Below are 22762 nucleotides of genomic sequence, written 5' to 3'. Positions count from 1 at the left end.
TTGGCTCACAACCCACAGTTGCACAAAGGTCCTCCTGGCCACGACTACCACCTGTTCTTTGAGCAGGAATTGCGAGTCCAGAAAAAACACCAGATTACACACAAGGTCTATTTGTGGCAGTGCCACCCCATCCAAGAATAAAGCTGGCAATTCTCCATGAACAAAAGAACCCCAAGCCCAGAGCCGCTGGGTCTTGCCATGGTTCAGTATCAACCCATTACTCCCCATCCAGCTCCCTACAGCCTCTAGGCACTGTGAGAGGGAGATCATGGCATCCCTTAACTCACCATGGGCTGAGTTGTACAGCTGAGTATCATCAGCAGTCGGATGATATCTCAGACCATGACGACAGATGATCTCGCCCAATGTAGATGTTGAATAAGAGTGAAGAGAGTACTGATCCCTGTGGGACCCCGCAAAATAGTGGGCAAAGGCTGTATCTCTCATCTCCTATTAACACAGAACGAGAGCAGTCACAGAAGAAGTGAACCAGGAAAGCCTCCCACTCTCAACCCCTGAGGTCACTCCAGAAGGATACCATGATCAATGGCATCAAAAGGTCAAGTAGAGTAAGGATGGATGCACTATATCAATCCCACTAGAGATAATAAAAAAATACAACTAAAGACATTTCTGTCCCATATCCTGGTCTGAATCCTGATTGATAGGAGTCTAGATAATTTGTTTCATCCAAAAATGTCTGGAGTTTTCGCACAACCACCACCTTCTCAACAACATTCCCCCAAAAGGGAAGACTGGAGACAGGTCTGAAATTATCCAACAAGGTGGAAGCCAACAATGGCTTCTTGAAAACAGAGCAGCCATAGTGTCCTTCAAGTGCTGGAGCACTACCTCCTCCTGTAAGGAAGCATTAATCACTGCAAAAGTCCACTAGCATATCACCTCCCAAGAAGCTTTCACAAGCCAGGAGGGTCATGGATCCTGCCCACTTCCTCAGGAACAACAGGATCAAACTGTTCCCAGATAATAAAGCAAGCACCTGACCCCTGGGTCTCCTTGGGACCAGCACAACACTAGCATCTAACTGGAAACAAAGTTGACCAATTTTGTCTTCCAGGAAATCCACAAATTCCTCAGCACGCCCCTTCAGGTGGACCTCAGTCTTCTCCTTCCCCAAGTGGAGATGGCACACCTTAAAGCAGGCCGCTAGTCGATTATCTGCAGAGGCAATTAATGTGGACAGTTATTGACACTTCGGTACATGAATTGCTTGAAGGTAGGCCTTAATAGCAATTCTTACCCATGTTTGATTGAGTTCATCCCTTGTCTTCTGCCAAATCTTACATTCTTTTCAAAGAAAGACAAATCCTCTAATTTTTATAGGAAGGCCACTTCATAACAAATCTGGAATAGCTGTAGTGTCCCTGTTCCTAGAGAGCAAAAATTCTATAATCCAGCCTTCCCCAACACTATGCTTTTCTAATCTTTTGGCATTCCAATTCCATAATTTCCATCCATCATGGCTGAGAGTCCCCATCCCCGCATATCTGAAGGACATCATGTTCAAGAAGGCAGTCTTACATTGTTTTTAAGATATCCAGCAACAGTTTGCTTTGTCAAATAACAATAGTTTAGAAGCCAATTTAGCAGAGAAGGCCAGTGATGGCAAACCTTTTCAGCAACAAGTGCCCAAACTGGAGTGTGTGCCGGAACCCCGGAAACTCAAAGACCAGTTTGCCTGAGTGGCATGCATGCGCTGGCCACCTGGTCTTTTGGTTTACTGGCAGCTGGTCTTCATACCTGCCGGAGCGCTGGAAACCCAAAAACCAGGTGGTCACTATGCGTATTTGCACTGGCCAGCTGGTCTTCAGATTTCTGGTGCCCCGGCATGCGTGAAGATCAGCTGGCTGGCGTGCATGCGCACACCGAAAACCAGAAAAGCAGCTGGCAACGGCGCGCCTGCCCACAGAGAGGCCTCTGCATGCCACCTCTGGCATACGTGCCATAGGTTTGCCATCACAGACCTAGGCCTTCTCCAGTTTTTGGACTTCAATTCCACAATTCTCAACAAGATTATGATTGCGGAGTACTGTGGACTTTTACTGGATATACAAAAGAAGCTAGATGAAATTTAAAGTTAAAGGAAATGTAAGTGATAAATGAGAATGATCCTGTGATTTTTTTTAATAGGTAATCTTTTTTTAATGACCATTCATTCAGCAACTGTTCCACGTTATGGAGATGCTGAACAAATGGTACTTATGTCCTCAAAGTTATGGCTCCCAGTAGGTGGCCAAAGTTTTGATGCCTGGCAATCAGTATACAATGACAACCAAAGTTATCAACTTTCCCCAGTTGTCTATTTATCCCCTCACCCCATACACACAGAGATCTCTACCCTGTTGGCCACCCTGCACAGCAATATTCCTCAGCTGGGACTGAGGATTTTCAGCAGTCTCAGCCAGCTGGCCCTCTACCCAAGGCCTCTATTTTTACCTCAACATTGCTGCCAAGGAGTGCCATCTCACCACAGCACAAAGACTCGCCAGCACATTGTCCTGTGCTCCATAGACCTGGCACCCCCAGCTGATCTTTTCCATCTTTTTCCTGCTGTGCTGAGGCATGTCTGACCTGGACCTATGTGAAATAGCTGCCGGCTGTGCCTTATCAGGCCTTCTTCTGGTGGCCACCTGCACCCTTCTCCAAATAGCATGTACTGCTTTTGGAAGGGCTTTTGAGGTTGTTTTCCAAATAGTACAGCTTTAAACATTTAAAGATCCTTGAAATAATTTAAATAAATAAGAGAGACAAAAGTGCCAAATTAATAATTGAATTTATTTTACTTAGATTTAATTTTGATAGTTTTGTCTTTCCACTTACGTAGCAAAACTCTCAATGCCTCCCATGTTTATAGATATAGGAATGATTGAAGTTCCATGTTTAGCAACATCAAAACATTTTTTCAATCAAAATAGAATAATAATAATAATAATAAATTTGAATTTATTAGCCGCTCCCTTTCCAGACAGGACTCGGGGTGGCCACCTGCACCCTTCTCCAAATAGCATTACAACAAGCAATGAGTATAAAATAGGGACAACTTAGAAAAACACAAATACACAAAAACAGCAGCAGTAGGGTATTTTGATTATTACCTGAAATAATTGAGGCAATGCTTTCACCGTTGTGTAGAACCATATTCCGACTTTACATGGAAGCAAGTCCTGCCACTGTGGTTTTTCCACCAGTCTACAAGAAACACAGTTAAAAAATTTTTTACTAGTGGTGCTTTTGCAGCCAACTAGGAATAATAAAGGTTCAAAGTAAGCAATAGCCTATCATGGGAATATGTAAGTAGTTTCATTCAATGCGTAACTACAAAGACAGATATGTCTTAAGATTGGTTTTGCACATTAGGCTTGTTTGTATCTTTCCAAATAAAGTCTTCAGCTTTTTCTGATGGTTGCACAAAATGGGGGGGGGGGGGTATTAAGTATCACCAAACCAGTTTCAAGCGCTGACAACCAGTTACGAAGACTCTACTACAAGCAAGCCAATACATAAAAATTAATGTCATTTGCCATTCACTGAAGCATTACTTAGTGATGTCATAAGAATGGAGGATGGGAAGAAAGGTTTCTGCTCTTTTACCCTGCATTGATTCAGTTCATGTTCCTGCTGTGTGAATTATTTAAGCCTTTTATTTCTTTCTATAATTCAACAAAAGAAAAGATGGTATCTTCTGGAGCATTCTGAATGTCACTATTTCCTTCCCCATGGTTTGCTGGCTCCAAAAGTAAAGAAGGAAGTAAAACATTTTACTAATCTTTTACTTTTAAAAGCAAACTGTGTCAGACAAAACTCAGACAAAAGTAATGAGAGGATCATAGCAAAGACCATAGCAAAGATCAGGTATTATGTAATACCACTGAATATCAGCCTTCCCTTAATTCTTCTCCTGAAATGAAAAGAAAACCTAAATTAATGGTTTCTTATTAAAGTTCTATATAGACTTCGGTGCTCCCTGAAAATTCTTCCAAACTGTATATTCATTTCTTTATACTTTCAAAATCCATTTCTATCAATTATTATCTATATCTTCAGCACTTTTTAAAAAATAAAATATAACTCGTCTAAGAGTCATTTCAAGAAAAACAAAAACATTTCCAAATCCTATTTTCAGTGCCTGGTATGTCAAAAACTATTTGTTTGTTCCTTTTCCATGGAAGGAGCATTCTTCCAGAAGAATTTTCTAAGTTCCCACCTTTCACTCTTCTCTACACCAAGTTTCACTTCATCACTATTCTTTCCTCCAGACCTTTTCTTCTTCTCCTTCTTTTTCCTACTAAGCAGCTCATCCTAAGCAAGAAAAGAAGAAAAGAAAAGAAAAGAAAAGAAAGAAAGAAGGGTTCCACAATCGTTAGGAAAACTCTGCAAATAAAAGTAAAAATAAAACAGGAGAAGGCTGCTAATTATTTTAAAGAAATCATTAACAATGTGTTTCTGTGATAGTCATTCTTTAAAACACTTCTTCCTAAACTTTTTTCTTCATTACACAAAACTGCTTTTCAGAAAGTCTTTTTACCCAAAGTAGATAAAACTTTTAAAGTAAATGTAAATGTTCCTGTTGCAGTAGGATAATGTGTTCATGTGTCATTATCCAAATAAAAATAACTTTTATCCAACTTTGTGTAATTTACCCAAGTTTGGATAGGACGTTCTTAAACACATATGATCTCCAACAAGCAGGTATATTACATTCACATTAATCAAACTGTCCCTTTTTAAACTTATTTTCTCATTCAAAATTGTAACAATGTGGTTCTGAAAATATTGTAAAAATACAGATGGCTTAATTCCTAAATAGTGCTGAAAATGCAAAACCAAATTCAAACATAAATAAGAATGTTCTTTTTTTCTGGTAATCAGGAAGGAACCAGTATTTAAAAACATTTCTTTATTTCTGTCATTTTTCATTGAACCATGGACTATTTATCATCTTTGAAAGACACTTCAATTTGTGGGTGCAGAGGAAACCCTCCATTAAGAGTGAGTATTTTTTTTTAAAGGGAGGAGGAAAAGAAGGAAAAACTTAATATCAAGGAAGGGAATTAGCTTGAATTGGTTTTTCAACTCTGCTTCCTCTTAGATCTTCAGATCTTGATATTAGAACGAAAGCTAAAATATTTATGTACTTCAAAATGATCTTAACCATTTAAAAAACTTCTAGGGGACAGAGGAGGAAATACTTTTTTCTTTTCTTTTCTTTTTAGGACTATTATTGTCAGCATGTAATCTGAAAGGCTAATTCAGACAAGAGGCTGAATATCTGCATGTATATAAGGCAGAGCATGATCAAGATTCCCAAGCTGTGCCAAGACATTTTGCTGCTTGAAGCAATAAACAAGATGGTGACAGAGACAGCCTGAAGCTGACTGGACAGAGAGCAGAATCTAATTTTCAGCATTGTCCTATCATCAATGTCCTCCAGTACACTAATGGAGTATTGCATTTATAGCCTTCTCTGCTGTCTCTTTCAATCCTCACTATTCCACCCCCCATTTCCCGGTTGAAGCTACCTGTTTCTCTCTTTGCCTCCCAACAGATGAACTATTAACAGTGTTAATAATGAAACATTAATGCTTAATTCAGAAACGCTGAACAATTCTTGATGATTTTAGAGTAAGCTTCTTACCAGTTGTTTTTCCAGGTAGATAGACCAAACCACGGCATAATGTCCTACTGTGAGGATAATGAACAGAAGTAATGCCAACTCTTCATTGCTCATTTTCCTCACTCGCCTATAATAAAATACAGGCTGTCGCCAATCTGGTAGCCCATTGATCAGAATATCATCATACCTAGGGCAGTAAAAACAAACAAACAAGCTCTCATAATGCATTTAAAATTAACCTATTTCCTTCTTTTTTAATGAGACAAATATGGCTATTTTGTTTCACTCATCAGATGTTTTGTTTTTAACAGCAAACTCCTACAATTATACAGTTTGTCAACATTTAATCTGGGTTCCTAGGATAAAATTTCAAACCAAACTGCTATGGAAATGTTTACTACCGATTACTTTAAAAATGGTGACTCTACTGTTCTTACAGCTCCCCCAATTGATTCACTGGAGAAGTGTTTTTTTCTCAACAATAAGCCACATGTGTTCAGCCTACCTGCCAATCAAGGGTCATGTTCTGAGAATAAAAGAATTACAAAAGGATGATTGTAACTGGAAAGGCAAAGACCATCAAAATCATTTATTGGCTATAATTCTTTATTTATAGCCAGATGTAGAAGTAGCCTTAATTCTCCAAAACATATTTACTTTTTAAAAACTTTGATGTGGAAACTAATTTAGGAATGACTAGTAATTTAATTGTGAACATTTTAAAAAAATAACAAACTGTCATTTTAAAAATATAAAAAAGAATAACTTTAGCCTAGTTAAGAATTTTCATTTTAAAGGCTGATTTTGCATTACTTCACATTAAAAAATAATTTGGATAAATTTTTTTTTTGTATTTACTCTTGCTTGTGTTTTAAATGGATGATTTAAACACCCGCCAGACAATATTAATTTTTTAAATGCATAAAAATAATTTTCTCTGAAAAAAAACAAAACAGACGAGTCTATTATTGAAAACAGTTCAAATGGAGACATATTGTATGCTCAAATTTATCCTAAATAGAGCACAGCTCATTGAATATTCTAATCACACTATTTCAAGTATTAAATCTGCACTAAAGGACTAATTTGGTGCAACACATTGACCAAAATATTTTAATTAAAAATATTCTGAGTTAGTCGAAGGCCTAATTACAGGAATAGCAATAGGGCCTATATTGTCATGCAGGTCAGTAGGACTCAGTAGTAGGTTTTTCTCAAGTAAATTGACCGATCCAGGAATAATAGTGCAGCTGCTAAACTGCCAGTCTTGACATGTAAATCAATTTAAATGCAACAACTGCAGTAGTTACTTTGACAGTTATTAAATTGATACCTTGGAGATATCTTAACAGAGAAAGTCAAACTTTTAAAATATCTTTTTATTTAAAAAATCAAATCAAATTTTGATTGAATACCCAGCTCATACTGTTCATCAAGCAAAATGCATTTTATTTCTATAGTTAAATGTTAGCTGAATAAATATGATAAAACCTTATGTTAGTTGCTATCTATAAGATTAAAAAAACAGAATAAAATATAGCTTTATAAATTCACTTGAAATCTTTAGCCAATACCATTACTAAAAAACTACAATACTAAACACACCAGCAATTTCCATAGTATTCAGTGGATTTGATTTCAAGTAAACCTGTATAAATTTTCACTAAAACATTTTTTCCCAAAAATAAAAAGAATGTCAATACTTTTTGAGATTCAAACTATCTTAAAATGTTAAGTGGGTTTTTAAAAACAGTTAATTTTTTTTACATTATATCAAGTCTAAAATTGAAATACATTTAACAAAAATAGTACAATTTGCATATGAATTAGAAATGTCAGATTAAAATTACAGAAATTAAACTAAAATAGAAGTTTATTCCAATACATTTCACAAATATAAGTCACTAATAAGCAAGAAATCAGTACAGTTATTTTTCAAAAATTCACAACTCATGTATTTTTAAATGTTGTATGCCATTCTTCAAGCCAGGTTCTTCAAAAACATATTTCAACAAATTAAAATTACAAATAAAAACAATAATCATAGTAGTTATATCTCTTAAAACACATTTAATATATTTCCAGATTGATGCAAGAAAATCTCACATGCTAAAATACACTAAACACTAAGTATTTACCAAGCTCTGTCCGCTATTTTGAACAAAAGTCTCCAAGGATTTAGTTCCAGAATCAATGCTCTATTGATTTTACTATCAATGAACATTATGGCTCACATGACAGGCCATTTTAAGGGAAGATAGCTTCTATTATATCCCACTTTTTAGAATATATACTGTCAAAAGATAAATCATTGAGTTCTGTGGCAATTAAAGACTATATTTAAAAATTAAGCTGTCTGCTTAATTTTTAGGAGTACATATAAACAATGATCCTTAGTTAGTCAGAATGCTTTGATAATTTTAATCTTGTTTTTCACATTTAGGAAATTAGATAATTAGGAAGTATACAGACAATTCATTACAGCCCTTGTTTGCAGAAATCAATCTATCACGTAGAATGAAACTTCAAAGGCATGCAAGAAAATGAAGCACATAAGCAGATTTTCAAGCAGTTTTTTCTGTTCTCTCCATTTGCCCATTCTCCTAATTTCCTCATTTCAAATTATGAATTACATAAAGAGAAAATAATTCACTATATTCATAACTAATATAGGTCAGAATAAGATTCTCCCAAATTCCCCCCTAAAGTATTTATTCAAACTAGAGATTTATTTTGCAAAAGATGCAGTTACTAAACAAAAAATTTGGTTCCTCTTATTTAGGCGGCTCAAGGCTACAAGGCCAGTGTAACTGGCTATCACATATGAAAACCAGAAGCTATAGTCCCTACTTTTTTAATTAAAATTGTGACAAGATTAGAACTGAAAACCTATCACCAAATTTAACTGAATCTTCAACATCATTTCATTTCCACAAGGATGTATACAAAACAGGATGTTAATATATATCATATTTATGGGGTGGGGAAGGATATTTCCTTTTGCATTGTTCTTTTTGTATTGTTTTTTCTTCCATTTGTTTTGGAGGGAGGGAGGAGGAGGAGAGAGGGGGTGGGAGAGAGGGAGAGAGAGGGAAAGAGAGGGGGGAGAGAGAATGTAAATGAGTTTCAGAACACCTATATTCTAATAATTAAAATTTTTAAATAAATACATTCGGATTATACTTTTTAAAATTTGTCTAAAGAAAGGGAAATAATTTGTTGGAAATCAACTTAATATCATCTACATATTAAAACTGGGCAGCGAGTTACACCAATTTTACATTCTAATTTGGCAACTAAAGTCAACTACTATCTTGAAAGTAACTCCTACTATCAATCCACATATAATAGAAAGCATGGAAATTTAAAATATTATTTTACCTGCTGTTCTCTCATCTACCATGCTCAGTAGAATATTAAACCTTTGGGCATTGTGCAACAATTTCCAAATTACTGTTTATATTCCTCCAACTTCAGAATGCAGATCGTTTGACATGTAAACAATTCAAAGGGGAATTCAAAAGTTCAGCCTTTGTACCAGCTTCTCTTTCACATGCTCTGGAACCAAAGGTCCAAATTTCTTGTGAATTGGAAACTGGGTTATGAACAAATAGAACCAGAAACTCAAGCTTTCTTAAAAATCCTGGTACATATTTCAAATATGCTGGCTTTCTTTACAATATTGATGAGAAATATTTAAAATGATGGTTGCAGCATATAAAATAAACAAAACAGCTGCACCCTGAGCAAAATATTTGGTTCATGGCAAAAAAAAAAGGCTGAAAATTGAAATAGCTGAAGATTTTGATCCAAATAATATGTTCAAACTTTAATATTATTAAGTCCAACAAATTTGAAGGAAATTAATTAAACTAATGCATTGTTTAACTGGGAAAAATATATTTTTTAACAGGGAAAAAACATTTTAAAAGCCTTGGTTGTCTCTTGATTGGCTGTTATTTAAGGAAGATAAATATCCTGCATATTGTAATCAACACCAGCAGTTTTTCAACTGAATCAGTGAACCAATAGTCAAAAATTCCTGCAGGCAAATACCTGGGGAAAGATTTCTCATAGAAGAATGGATGTTTTGTTTGTTGCTTTTAAGAGGAAACACCTGCTGCTATTGCATATTCCTAGCTTCATGGAAGAGATCATCATAAGAGATTTGGAGGCATTTAAAGTGTCATAAAATTTAATTTTTGTTTAATTGTAACTCATTCTTAAAGATGGGCAGAGATTGGACTCCTGTAATGCCACACATTTCTAACATAATTTTAGTAATTGCATTAAAAAGAGCACAATGTGTAAATATTTACATGAAACTTCTAAATAACTTAATATCCATGGCCAGTAACTACAAAAGGCAATTCCTTGACATTCCAGCTGTATTAAAGAAAGATGGCTGATAATTTTAGAATCTAAATCTTTAGTATTAGTCGGCTTAAAGAATAATATGCATATAAAATAAGCATTATACAAAATAGCAAAAATGATGCACACATATGTGTATGTGGCAAGAAGTTGCATTTAAAGTAGCTCATACCTTTGCAACCATTTGACACAAGACATTGACCCCCCATTGTTTAACTTCCTAAACTTTCTTGATCTATGACTCCAAGCTGAAAGAGTGCAGTAGGAGGCAGGGTAAAAACCATACACAAAATCACCAAAACTCCTCTGAACACTGTTCCTTGGCTCTTTCAACACAGAGGATTATCTGAAAGTAGATAATCTCTACTATGAGACCTGGAGTCATGCCAAGGCGTCTACAAAGCCAAGAACCCCTAGAGAACATTCAGCACCCCTGCTCAGAATATTGAAAACCTAGAGATATTTCAAATAGATCTCCTATGCTGGTAGTAAGCCTTTTCTTCCTTTCCCCAAAATATCTAGGTCACCAATAGTTAAATTGAGCATCTTAACAAACTGTGCAAGTCTTGGTTCTTATTCCACAAGAATTGAGAAAAGCAAGCCAAGCATAAGTGATTGCCTGATTATGTTCTTTTCTTATGGAGAGTAAAAATATTTACTGTGTTTTGCCCATTAAAGAAATTACTGAATAACATAAAACAATTGAAAGCTAAATTTGCTCATTGTTCTTAAATCTATGCATTTTGATAAAATAGGTGTGGGAGTGAGGAAACCCTGAAGATGGCAGAGGGAATTGTTCTGAGGATCAAATTAACAATCAGAAAAGTAACAGTTAAACAAGAACGTGTTAGTAATTGAAAAATCCAAATACATTTTGTGAGCAATTATAGAAACCTCTTTTCCTCAAAAGAAAACCCATTCACACTTATTGAGAATTCAGCAACAGTTAGAAATGTATGTAACAATCATAAACAAACCGTAGTCCTTGCAAGAAGCACTGAAATCTTGGCTCATGTTAGTGGCTACATGAATTGAAAATACTGCTTTGAAATATATTCAAGATAAACTCACCTATGCCTTCTCTCTTCATCCTTTAAAACCTCATATATGGCCACCAACTAGAATAAAAGGTACTTTTATGTTCAAAAACTCTGCATTGAAAAACCAGAGTGTTTTGCTATAAAATTGCAAAAATGCTGGACTATCTTTCTTAAAAAGCAAACAAAGAACAATACAAATCATTTCTTGAAAATATTTAAAACTCTCAAGCATTTCTACCAATATTTCATCTTTGGTGGTTCTAAATATTTTTTCTCCACAATTAAGGTAATATTAGTTTAATTGTTATTTAGCCTAAAATAAAAATACTAAACATTTTAAAACGTTTTATTGGTTCACTAATATAAAATCTACCACCAGATTCCATGTGAAGTGGTGTGGAAAAAATATTTCAACATAACTAGAGCTAAATTTTAAGGTACAAGTAAACCAAATCTTGTACAAATATTTGCTTTCCATTTCCTAAAGTATATCTTGTGACTTTGTCCTAACAAAAAAAAGATCCCTTAATGTCTAAATCCCAAATTTAAGAATTGTCATCTAAGAAAGTTCTATTTTATATAATGTTCCTTTTATCTTTTTGTTTTGTTTCATATGAATCGTCTTTTAAATATTTAGGAAAAAAGTAAAGCTTAAATGCTTCCAAAATCCTGAATTCATTTCTAAACATAATACCATAGTCATAATGAGGTACATTTTTCAAATTTTTAATAATCACTTAAAATTTAATAGTACTTATCACTTACTTGTCTAAACTGGGTTTCAGCATTTTCATCTTTATTCTTGTCTGGATGTAATATCAGTGAAAGCTTGCGATAAGCTTTCCTAATATCTGCTGATGGAGCATCCTACAAAACACAAAGCAAACTTTGTAAGAAATGAATTTCCAGAACCTTGTTAAGATCGAAGAAGGCAGCCAACCAAGCGCAGGGACCTGAGGCAATGTAATTTGAGCAATCATTCTTTACAGCCAGGATATGCAGCCAGTTAGGCCCACAAGCCTGAAAAATTGGTCAATCTAATTTTGTTCTCCTCTTTAACTTGTTTCAGTACTATGTGCTCATTATAAGAAGACAGTATTTGCCAGTATACTTTCAAATACTTGTTTCCTTAAAATGAGCAAATAAATCTTCAATGGTAATTAAGAGATTAAGTGAATAAATTAAAATTAATATGTCTGTCTATCTTCAAAAATATAATCTTTTTATTCAGGATTTTTCTTATTTCTATAAATTGCACTACTGGCTAAAAGCTGTAGCTTTATTACTAAATTTATATCTCTTTAATTTCTTATAGAACTTTCAAACAAACAGAAATACTAACAAAAGCAATTCCTCAAATTGCAGTTCAAGTTTATTTTATTCTTTAATCTTGAAAGGCCTATTGACTATATGTTGGGGGAAATCTCAATACTTCTTTTTAAAAAATGCACAGAATGATGTATCTGAATCTAACTCCTAGAACTTTTCTTAAGAGACACTGTGCCTGTTGCCTTTCACAACTGAGTAAAATACCATTTGATGTACTATTGAGGGAAAAGATTATTCAATAGTCATTGTGTCAAAGATATTCAAAGATATAATATTCTGAGTAGTATGCAGAACCACCACATCAATTTAGTTCAATATTTCTCAGTTGGTGAGTCCTTGATAAATAAGTGGTATTTTGGGATCTCAAGCACACAAGATATCTATGGATTTTCTCAGTTATCCAGGTCATGATTGTCTCTAAGGTGTTTTTTTCAATAGGCAACTAAACTGTTTTTCCCTTGAGGAAAAATATGTTTTGCTTCTCATCCAAGAAACTTCATCAGTGAATCATGAACCATGAACTGATGAAGCTTCTAGGATGAGTGGTGAAATGCCTTCTTCATCAAGGAAAAAAACATTCCAATTGCTTTTTGAAAGAGCATCTTTGAGACAAGACCCAAAGATACCTTAGGACAGGATTAAAATTTTCTCAAAAAAATCAAAAATTAAGGATTTGATTTAGAAATGTGTTTTATTTAAATTTCAGTCAATATCTCAATGTATGCATGCAGAACATTTTCTAAAATACAGTATATATGCACAAACTTACTATAATCAGTCAAAGCAGAAAGAGCCTCTAAAACTGTAAACCAAAATTAAGGCAATTAAAGTAGCACTGTAATTAGTCTGCCAAACCTTCAAATACAAAGCAATGTTTACTTTACAGATTTATAGCATAGTATAAAATATTTGAGGCCAGAAGGAAATAAATTGGGGTGTATTGTGTGTGAGGGAATGTCTATGACTATATAGCATACATGCATTGAGAAGCTACATCCAATACTCACATATATGCCATGAAAAAGATATATGATTTATACACCTGCAAATTTCATTCATGCAGCTCCTACTGTGAAGTGTTTTTCATATAGGAAGTGTGCAATGTCTGAAACATTTTTTACTAATTAATAGAGAGTATGAGTACCAAAACCTGTTGGATAAATAAAAACCTATCCAAAATTCAAACAGAATATCTTGCTACAATAGTGAAGTAATAAAAATTTACTGAAAATCTACATTCCTAAGGACATTTATGAAGGCCCTTGAACATAAATTTGTTCTCACTAAAAATCAAATTCCATGCAAATAAATGAATATTCTCCCAATATAGGTTTTTAAGAGGTTTATATGCTTCTAGAAACTAGTAAAAATGATGGGGCTAAAAGACATTTACAACTATCCTTATGATTAATACCTATAATATAATTCCAATTTATGCCTATTTGTAGAAAACTTTGGCTTCTCTTATTCAAATATTCAAACAGTAATAACACTTGAAAGGAAAGCTACATATTGCCAAAAAAGGAGGAAAAGAAACAAAGTTAGTTCACTTTAATATTCAATTATGTCAGTATGAAGTGAAAATTGACCTTATTTATAGAAAGCCAATTTGTAATATATGTAAATTAAGTAATTTAAAGGCTAAGAATTTACTTTTCCACATACTGCTTTGGCAAGATGTCTCACTAACACAATTTCATTATGTTTGGATTTGGCTATGAGAAGTTGAGTTAGCCAAGGCAATATTGACCATGACTTTGCAGTCAATTACACTATGACAAATTGCATTCAGCATCTGTCACTTAATTGTGATTAAATCCTAAGAGGAAGGAGGAGGGAAGGTAGGAGTGAGGGTAAACTAGGGAAGATGCATGTTTAGTACTCAGTCATGTTTTGATTAACACTAGTGCTTGTGAAGACCAAACTCTGTAAAATTCCAATGTTGTAATATTTAATTGCTTTTCTCATGTATCATATTACTGATAAACATACATAATTTCCATACCACAGTCAGCAATGTACAGGTTTTTTTTATCATTTTAACCATTTAATATTTTCTGCATATCCAAAAGGCTAAAGTAAACTTAATTTGGATTAACAGCGTTTGACAAATGAAAATAACTCAAAATACTTTTTATAAGGGTATTTTCACCAAAACATACTCATCAGAACTGCAACTTTTCTTGCTCCAAGAAAACTATTCTTATTCTAAATCTTGACGAAGCAGACAATTCCTCATCCATTACTTTTTTTTTTACAATCCCTTTCTTAAAATTTCAACAATCCTATCAACTTTCCCATCTTACTACTTTCCCAATATATGGTACAGTTCCCACCCACCCTTCTAACATTTGTGATTTAGACTTTTTGTCATTCAGAATCCAGAAAATATTTATTTTATTAATTTGAATTTATAAACCATCCAATTCCAATACTTTTTTTATCACAGCAGTTGCATCGGATGGCAATAATTTTGTATTTTCAAAACCTAAAAAATAAATAAATTACCGAACCTGATATTACTTTTAGTCAACTAACTACTCTGGAGTAATAATCACAAAAGATGGGCCTTGACTAAAAATAATTCTGTGCTTATTTTCTGCAAAATTAATACAGAAAATAAATAACTGCAATATCATGCTTTATCATTACGGAATAGAACTATTTTTTTCTAAATTTCTATTTTGCTTAAGGCACTTCTAATTTCACTATCTGCTATTAATTTATGCATATGGCATTCTCTTATTCATATAAAAGTTTAAAAATCACTAGAATTAGACAAACTGAAAATAAAAGCAAACCATGGCAGGGGTATTATTTTGATATTTTTCAGTTAATTAGAATGCGGATGGAGCTGATCAAGTAGTTGATCCAATTGTGTTGCTGCTCCCATGGAAGAGCAGCTGCGTCTGGTTGTTATGCTGTGGACTTTTAAAGTTGTAATCTGTCAGGGATCACCTGCATATGGGTTAGGTGGCCATATTAATTTGTTTAATAAATAAATAAATTCATATTAAGAATTCAATTAATGTTCACGCTGAGCTAGCCTTAGGTCTTTCATTTGTTTACTATTTTTCTATTATTAAGAAATTAATGCCTACTGTTATAACTCCAAATCAGACCACTTCTCGGTCTATTACAAACTTGATTCCTTTCTACATTTAATATGTATACTGGATGTAGTACCAAACCCAGCACTTAACCCATAGTCTCTCATTCTGTACCTTATTTCTGTCTAATGGAAGAACTGTGAACAGAAACGTTAAGAGTATCAGTTTAACTTAATCAATGAAAATAGAGTTTGTATCCTCAGCGCTTGTTCGGTATATTACTTGCATTTTCAACTAGTAGATTATAGGCACAGCGTCTTGACTTGCAAACTGTTTTTAAATTAGAGCTCCTAATTCGCACAAAATACTGTGATCATATGCACAATAAACTGAGCTTTGCTAGCATTTATGACATATTGCCTCAAACATGCTAAAGTTGGCCAAAATAGTCTTTACTACTACTATGGAACAGGAGTAGATCTAAGAATCTCTTAAATTTAACCTTCTCTGTTTTCCTAAACAGCATTGTGTAAAAACCTGATTGATCAAAGCCATGTTGGGCAGAAGAGAGATACATACATATCTCATATACATGAACTCATAACATTGTATCTTAGTAAAAAAATGAGAAATGAAAAATAGGAATTAAAAATGAAATGAAATTTAAAATATATCTAAATGATTTCAAATAGAAAAGCATACATCTTTAAGCTCTTTATGTATAACAGAGGTTCTATCTAATAAAAGAGAAAATGAGAATTTTTAAATGAGGAACAGACTTTTTTTAGTGTAATGTCAATACTGGATCTTGGAAAGAAATAGAAGTAGGAAAGAAACAAAAGAAACTAGAGTTGAACTGTTATAAGAAGAAAAAGTATGAGTTCTTTATGAAAAAGTATTAGAAGTTAATTTTTTATCACAAAAGTAGACTCCAGGAAATATGTTGTTGAAGCAGTTTAGAACATAGCTAATATAATTATGTTATAGTATGCCACAGAAGAGTATAGAATTATGCTAATGGAAATTATTAAAAATATGTTTGATGGAATGATAAGAGGCCATTAATAAGAAAGATGCACATACAAATTATTGCTACAAAAATGGCAATAAAATGTTGTATGTATATAGAGACAAAAATAATCTATATTGCAAAGAATATGGTGAAAGACCCCAATGAATAGCTAAGAACAAAGGAAGCAGAGAAAATACAGAGCAATCTTGACTGAAAGAAAAATAGTTTTGGAAGTGAAGAAGACTAAACTAGAGTTCCCACCAGATGGACATAAAAATAAAGAGGGGCAGCTAAACAGATGGAAAATTGGAAGGAATATTTCAGAAATTAATATAGGGACAATGGTAATTATAGAGGATTATAGATCTGAAAATTAATGGTATCAAAGACCAAAACATGTTTGATGGAAAAAATAGAACAAATGATTTCAAGATTACTTCATGTGCCTTCATAAAAGTTTAACTATTTACTGGAAAAATAGAAAATTTGCAAGAGTATGACATTTATAAGAGTATTCTTTTGCCCATTTTGCTATAAAGATGTCAGAAGAAACATAAAAAGTTGAGCACTATTGGAATGAAGTAATTAAGAAACATGGTTAGCAAAATAGAAAGAGATATGGCAAAACAATGGTTGTTGAATCAATATGAAAATAAAAGTGTGATCTTTTGAAACAAAATTCAGGTAGCTTGGTCTTATAAGAAAAATAGGAGCAAAATGCAAAAAACATATATGAAAGAATTAGTTGAGAGGCAGAGGTACTTTATTTATTAAATTTATATGCCACCCATCTCTGTTGAAGCAACTCTGGGTGGCATACTGAAAGAGCTGTGGTTACAGGGAGCTAATATGGTCCTCAAAGAGAGAAAGGACAGAGGTTTAAAGGCAAAGAGGAAACATAAGGGAATGTTTAGATATAATGGAATGAAGAATAATATGGTTAGACATAAATGAGAAATTGTTAATATTTAAACTATAATTTCTTTTGTTTCAAAGATGCTTTTTCAAAGCAACAACTGGATTGGTTTTTTTTTCCTTGAGGAAGAAAACGCTTCGCTCCTCAACCTCACTGAGGAAGCAACATTTTCTTCCTCAAGAAAAAGTCCAACTGCCTTTTGAAAAAATACCTTTTGAGACAACTATGACCTGGATGACTGAGAATATCCACAGACATTTGCAATTCCTTTTCTTATCTCATGCCTTATTTTCTTGGCTTACTTTTCTACACTCTGTATAATGCTACTTACACCAAAAGAGAACAACCAAGCTCAGCCAGCATGAAGGAAGACTCCCCCCCCCCCCATTTGAAATTACAATGATATTGAATGGTGAATACAATGGTCTTTGCAATCCAGTCCCAACTGGCAACTCTCACACTCACTTAACAACCACATCACTTAGCGATGTAATTTTCAGGACCAATTCCATTTTAAATTGAAGATTACCTGTGTTTATATAAGTAATTACAAAATTTAATCTCTCTTTCTCTCCCTCTCTCTCTCTCTCCCCTATCCTACCTTCCTAATTTCTTTTAATCATTTTCTTCATCCATCCTCAAAAGAGGGGATTTACATCAAGCACAAAAATTGATTGTTCTTCATTTTGGTGTCATGCATTAAAAACAAACTGCAGAACATGGGAGAATAATGGAATAAACAGACTTTCTGTTAAGCATCATGCATTCAATTGATTCCAATTAAAAATTATTCATTACCATTCCTCCCAACAGAAAACCATGACTGCAAAGTCAACTAGGATTTATCTAAATAAATAACAAGTTAGAAATTTTCATATATCATTGATAGCTTTTTTATACAAAATTCATTGCTTTGTACAATCTCTGTGTCTAGTAATTATATGAAACACACTTTCTGCTTTTAAAAAAGGATCCAGAAGACCAAGCAGAGCATTACTCAAAAGATATTGTTTTTTTTCCAAACTGGATCCCCCTCTATCAACTAGATCTTTGACCCAAACATTAGTGGTAGAAGGTATAACATGGTAACCTAGAAAACAGAATGGTTGTCTCTGATGCTTATCAGCTGTTGTTCAGGTAGCTGTTGAATACAATTTAAGTGCTATTTGAAAATGGATCATTTGAATTTACTAATAATTGGACTCTTTTTTAGTGTTCCCTCACAAAACATCTGCATGAAACCTGAGCAAAATTTGAGTGATTTAAACAAGATTGTCTATGCATCTGTTAAAACTTGCTTCTTCTACCCTCAACCTCAAATATAGTAATTGGTGAAGTCTGAAGTTTGATGACAAGAAAAACCAACGGATGTATCAAATGGATACCAGAGGATCTGTTGTGTATAGTGTCCTATACAAGACAACATAAAAAAGAACAGTTCTAGTTTAAGATATCATGTCTAAAACAGAGTAGGCATCACCAGTAGAGGTAGCAAATTTTATGCAAATATTGCTTTCTGTTGGCTTAAGAACTGGTGGAACATACTAACTCAACCATGAAGAGCATAAAAACACTAAATTTGCAGATGTTCCTTTCATGGGTTTTATTTTGCTTAAAAAATTAGTGGGAGGGAATATAAATATGAACATAAAGGTCATGCTTACAAAGGATTTCATCTGCATTCTGGAGGAGATAAGCTGACACTGCACCCTATGCAGGTGACAGTTTATTCCACTTCATTAGATACCTAAATGTCTCCTCATCAGGATTCATAAAACAGCACTATTTCGTTTCCTGAAAAATTCCCCAATGCACAGAATTAAGACATTAGAATTGTTAAGAAGTTACCAAAATCTTTGAGCTATTTGTGCAAATGCACGTAATACCTTAGCAGTCAGTTGACTCAACTCTATAGAAACAAGTCAAGTTTATGTCTAAATTAGCATCATTACAGCCAAATAGCATGGCAATGTTTTACTACATAATTTTTTTAGACATAGCCCTGCTCTGACAAAGTGGTGTTGTGGTGATTTGCTTTCATTTTTGTGGCAAGAATTTTTTTTTCAGCAAATAAATGGTAAGACTATTATTGGTTCATCTGATGCTTCTCCATCATTTCCACGCTGTTGAAATGAAATGCACTCTTTAAAAACACAATTTCCAATTTGGACACAACCTCTTTTGAATTTTTTTTTATAGAAAAGCAGTCTATATATTATAATTCTGTATCTTTGGAACCAATTTTCAATATGTTGCACAAACATATTTTTAAAAATTAGCATATCCGCTTTTTCCTTTACTACAGCTTAGTGAGGAATATTTCATAGCCATAAATCTATCCACTGAACAATTAATTGTGATCTTTTTCCATAGCATGTGACACATTTGAAGAAAACAGCCTAATAGCTAAAGTCCAAGGTTGTCTCAACTATTTTCAGAAAAGGCACTGATAAAAAATGCCTATCGAAGAGCCATGTGGAAAGTACTGAGAAGAAAATTAACTGGGAATGAATAATCTGCAGTACAAATGTATGAAATTCTTATTCCAAATGGCCCCATATGTTACTTTAAATTAAATTGCTTTATTTAATTTTTCATATACTATAATCTGGAAATGGGAGTTTATTCAGATATGTTGATATGACACAGATGAGGGGTTTTGTTTGTTTGTTTCTTTGTTTCCAGCAGCCCTGTCATCTGGGCATTAATTCAGTTTCTTCTGTAATGGAAAACATAAGAGCAAACAATCTCCAGTTAAATCTAGGTTGTAGAAAAAGATCAATGGGCTGACAGGCTATGAAATCTGGCAGAATATTAAACCAGTTTCATTATAGCAAATAATTTTTGACCATGATTCCATTATTTAGGTAATTCTAAATGTGAATCTAACACTAGAAAACCAGACTCTTCTTCAGTCTTTTTACAGGCCACTCAAGAAATAACTACTATAAATGGGACCTGATAATCATTTATACATTTATTGCTTAAATAAATGCACTTTATAAGGTGACAGAAATAAACTCCCATCAAGTTGTCTTCTAAGATCTCTTCCCTGTAAATTCACCAAAATCTAAATTTCACTATTTTCAAAATCAGTCTTTCAAGATGACTTTTATTCATCCAAAGGCTGAAGGCATATGGATACTTTCAGTAGTTTAAAAATGCCAATGCAAATTCTCTGGGAAAGAAAAGGGATGTACTAAAACAAGAAAAAATATTTGCTGCCGAAATTATGTTTGCTTCAAGAGCCACCCAGAAATTTATTTCTAAATTTATTGAATGGCTCTGCAACAAAATTGCTGCTGAAAAAGCTATAAGGAAGTTGATGGTGTAACAAAAGATGCACAATATTGTAACATACATGCTAATATGATTACAAATGCCAGAAGGCTTCCTTGAAAGCTATTAGTAAAGACCAGAGATCACAACTATGGTGTTGTATAATCAACTGTTAATGACAGATACACATGAAATGTTCTTCTGAAAAAATTCATACCTCTCTGACGCCATTCACATCAGTGAGATCAGTTGTTAACCTACCCAGTACTTCCAAATAATTTATTATTAGAGCCTTTTGCCTTGGATTGCTGGCTGTACCCTAAGGCAACATCAATCATTTTCTCCATTAAGACCAATCTCGTATCATTAAATATGATGGTTATTTACCGTTTTGCTTTTTTATCAGGATAATTAAATGGTTTAATTTTTTTTCAAGATTTTTGCAGCAGCCACAATGAATATCTACAGAACCCCCAGCGTTAGCACAGCACACTTAAAATTGACTTTCTTTTCATTGCTTTTTGTCACCAGAAGATCCACAAAACTTATCCTTTAAAAATCTGATAATGTAATTTATTTTTAGTTTTGGTTTGTGCCTATTTGTGTTTTGACTTCATTATTTGAAGAGACTTATTCCCATATATATTTTTCTGTAGCATGGTTTTGTGCAGATCATCTTCAACAGAAGATAAAAGTATCAAAACAAAGCTTACTGAGTAAACAGCACTTTCAATGCCAGTCCTCAAGAAAGAAAAAAGGATGACAAAAACAACAAGAGGACAAAGAAAACAAAATGGTACAGGAATAAGAAAATGAACTTAATTCAAAATTGTAAAATGTCAATCCTTTTTTGATGAAACCAAAATTAAAACAATTCATTAATAAAAAAAAAATACATTTTTAAAATATGTTCATCTTTTTTCCAAAATGCCATTGAAGTACATCTTTCTTTTAATTTTCTAACTTTAATCTAAATTATGGAAGCCTTTAGAACTAGTTCATTTGAACATTTAATAGTCTCCATACTATTAATTGTACTTGCATTTTCCTTCCTATCTAAATTTTTCCGATTTTTTTCTCTCGAGACTATTTATATTGGAAAATAAGCAATAGTTCTAAAGACATTTTCATTGGATATTGCAGACTTATTTTCTACACACAAAGAAGGAAAAAATAACTTTGAATGAACTTGTAAAATTCAGTTTAAGGCTGAAAAGCAGCTTTCCCTTTAGAAAGTGCTGAAGCTCCATCTAGAGGTGTTCTTTTCCATTAATTTCACTTGCAGGATCATCTACAATTAGGAATAATATAAAAGTGTCAGAAACTTCCTTTGTTACCTCTACATTTCGTAATCCATAAAAGAATCTGGCCTGAACTTTTCCTACCAACTTTAGCTCCTTCACTGCCATCAAGTGGTAAGAAGTCAAAACTGATTCTTTAAAAATTAATCTTTTTATATACAGTATAAAAACACAACTAGAGACACCAATATGTAACAATGCCTTAGGAGTAAAGTTGAATGACTCAATAATTCAAAAAGTTCTACTTAGCTCTCTTTAAGCTACATATTGAAAATGAAATCACTAACCCCACTAATTTTTTTTAAAAAACCATAATGCAACTGATAGAGGTCATTCTTTTCTTTGCATCCATATTAAACACAATATGTATTCCAATATTTTATCTTGCTCACAAATGAAGTAAGACTGATATTTAATATCCAATAATGATATAAAGGAGATTCAGTATAAGTTAATAAAAGCTCATTACATTAGAGCTTATCATGTAGCAAATAATTCTAACTTCACATGCATGCTGGGGTTTCCCCCCCCCCAGGTTTTTAAATTTATCCATTTTCTTAATATTTATGCTGATACAGAAATATTATATTATTTTATTTATCTATATATCAGATTATTATATTTTAACTCCAATTTCATTTTAAATTGCTTTTATAGAATTTTATTAATAATTTGTGTTTGGAACTTTATATTTTGATACAGCCTATGGGCTAATCAATAAATTAAACTAAGCTAATATTTACTGCCAGTATCTGTGAGTATATTTGTATTCTGTTTATGTTGTTTCCAAAGGCATATGATTAGTCACCATGGAAAATGATCATTG

At 33.3% G+C, this 22762-nt stretch overlaps 1 protein-coding gene across 2 annotated transcripts in view; it reads right to left on the bottom strand.

Annotated features, from left to right (window-relative positions):
• Positions 1 to 22762, bottom strand: part of DNAJC1 (DnaJ heat shock protein family (Hsp40) member C1) — a 112512-nt gene that overhangs the window by 70645 nt on the left and 19105 nt on the right. The window contains exons 2-6 of one of the 2 annotated variants that reach the window (XM_081971696.1): positions 11815 to 11916; positions 11081 to 11127; positions 5657 to 5822; positions 4226 to 4320; positions 3117 to 3210 (exon numbers count right to left, since the gene is read on the bottom strand). In XM_081971696.1, coding sequence (XP_081827822.1) covers positions 3117 to 3210; positions 4226 to 4320; positions 5657 to 5822; positions 11081 to 11127; positions 11815 to 11916 — 504 coding nt within the window. The remainder of the gene's footprint in view (positions 1 to 3116; positions 3211 to 4225; positions 4321 to 5656; positions 5823 to 11080; positions 11128 to 11814; positions 11917 to 22762) is intronic. The other variant, XM_081971697.1, reaches the window with a different exon arrangement.

Source organism: Natrix helvetica (genome assembly GCF_964273705.1).
Source record: "Natrix helvetica genome assembly, chromosome: Z".
Lineage (NCBI taxonomy): Eukaryota > Metazoa > Chordata > Lepidosauria > Squamata > Natricidae > Natrix > Natrix helvetica.
Note: the sequence above shows the minus strand (reverse complement) of the source record. Positions and strands in the feature narration are given on the sequence as shown.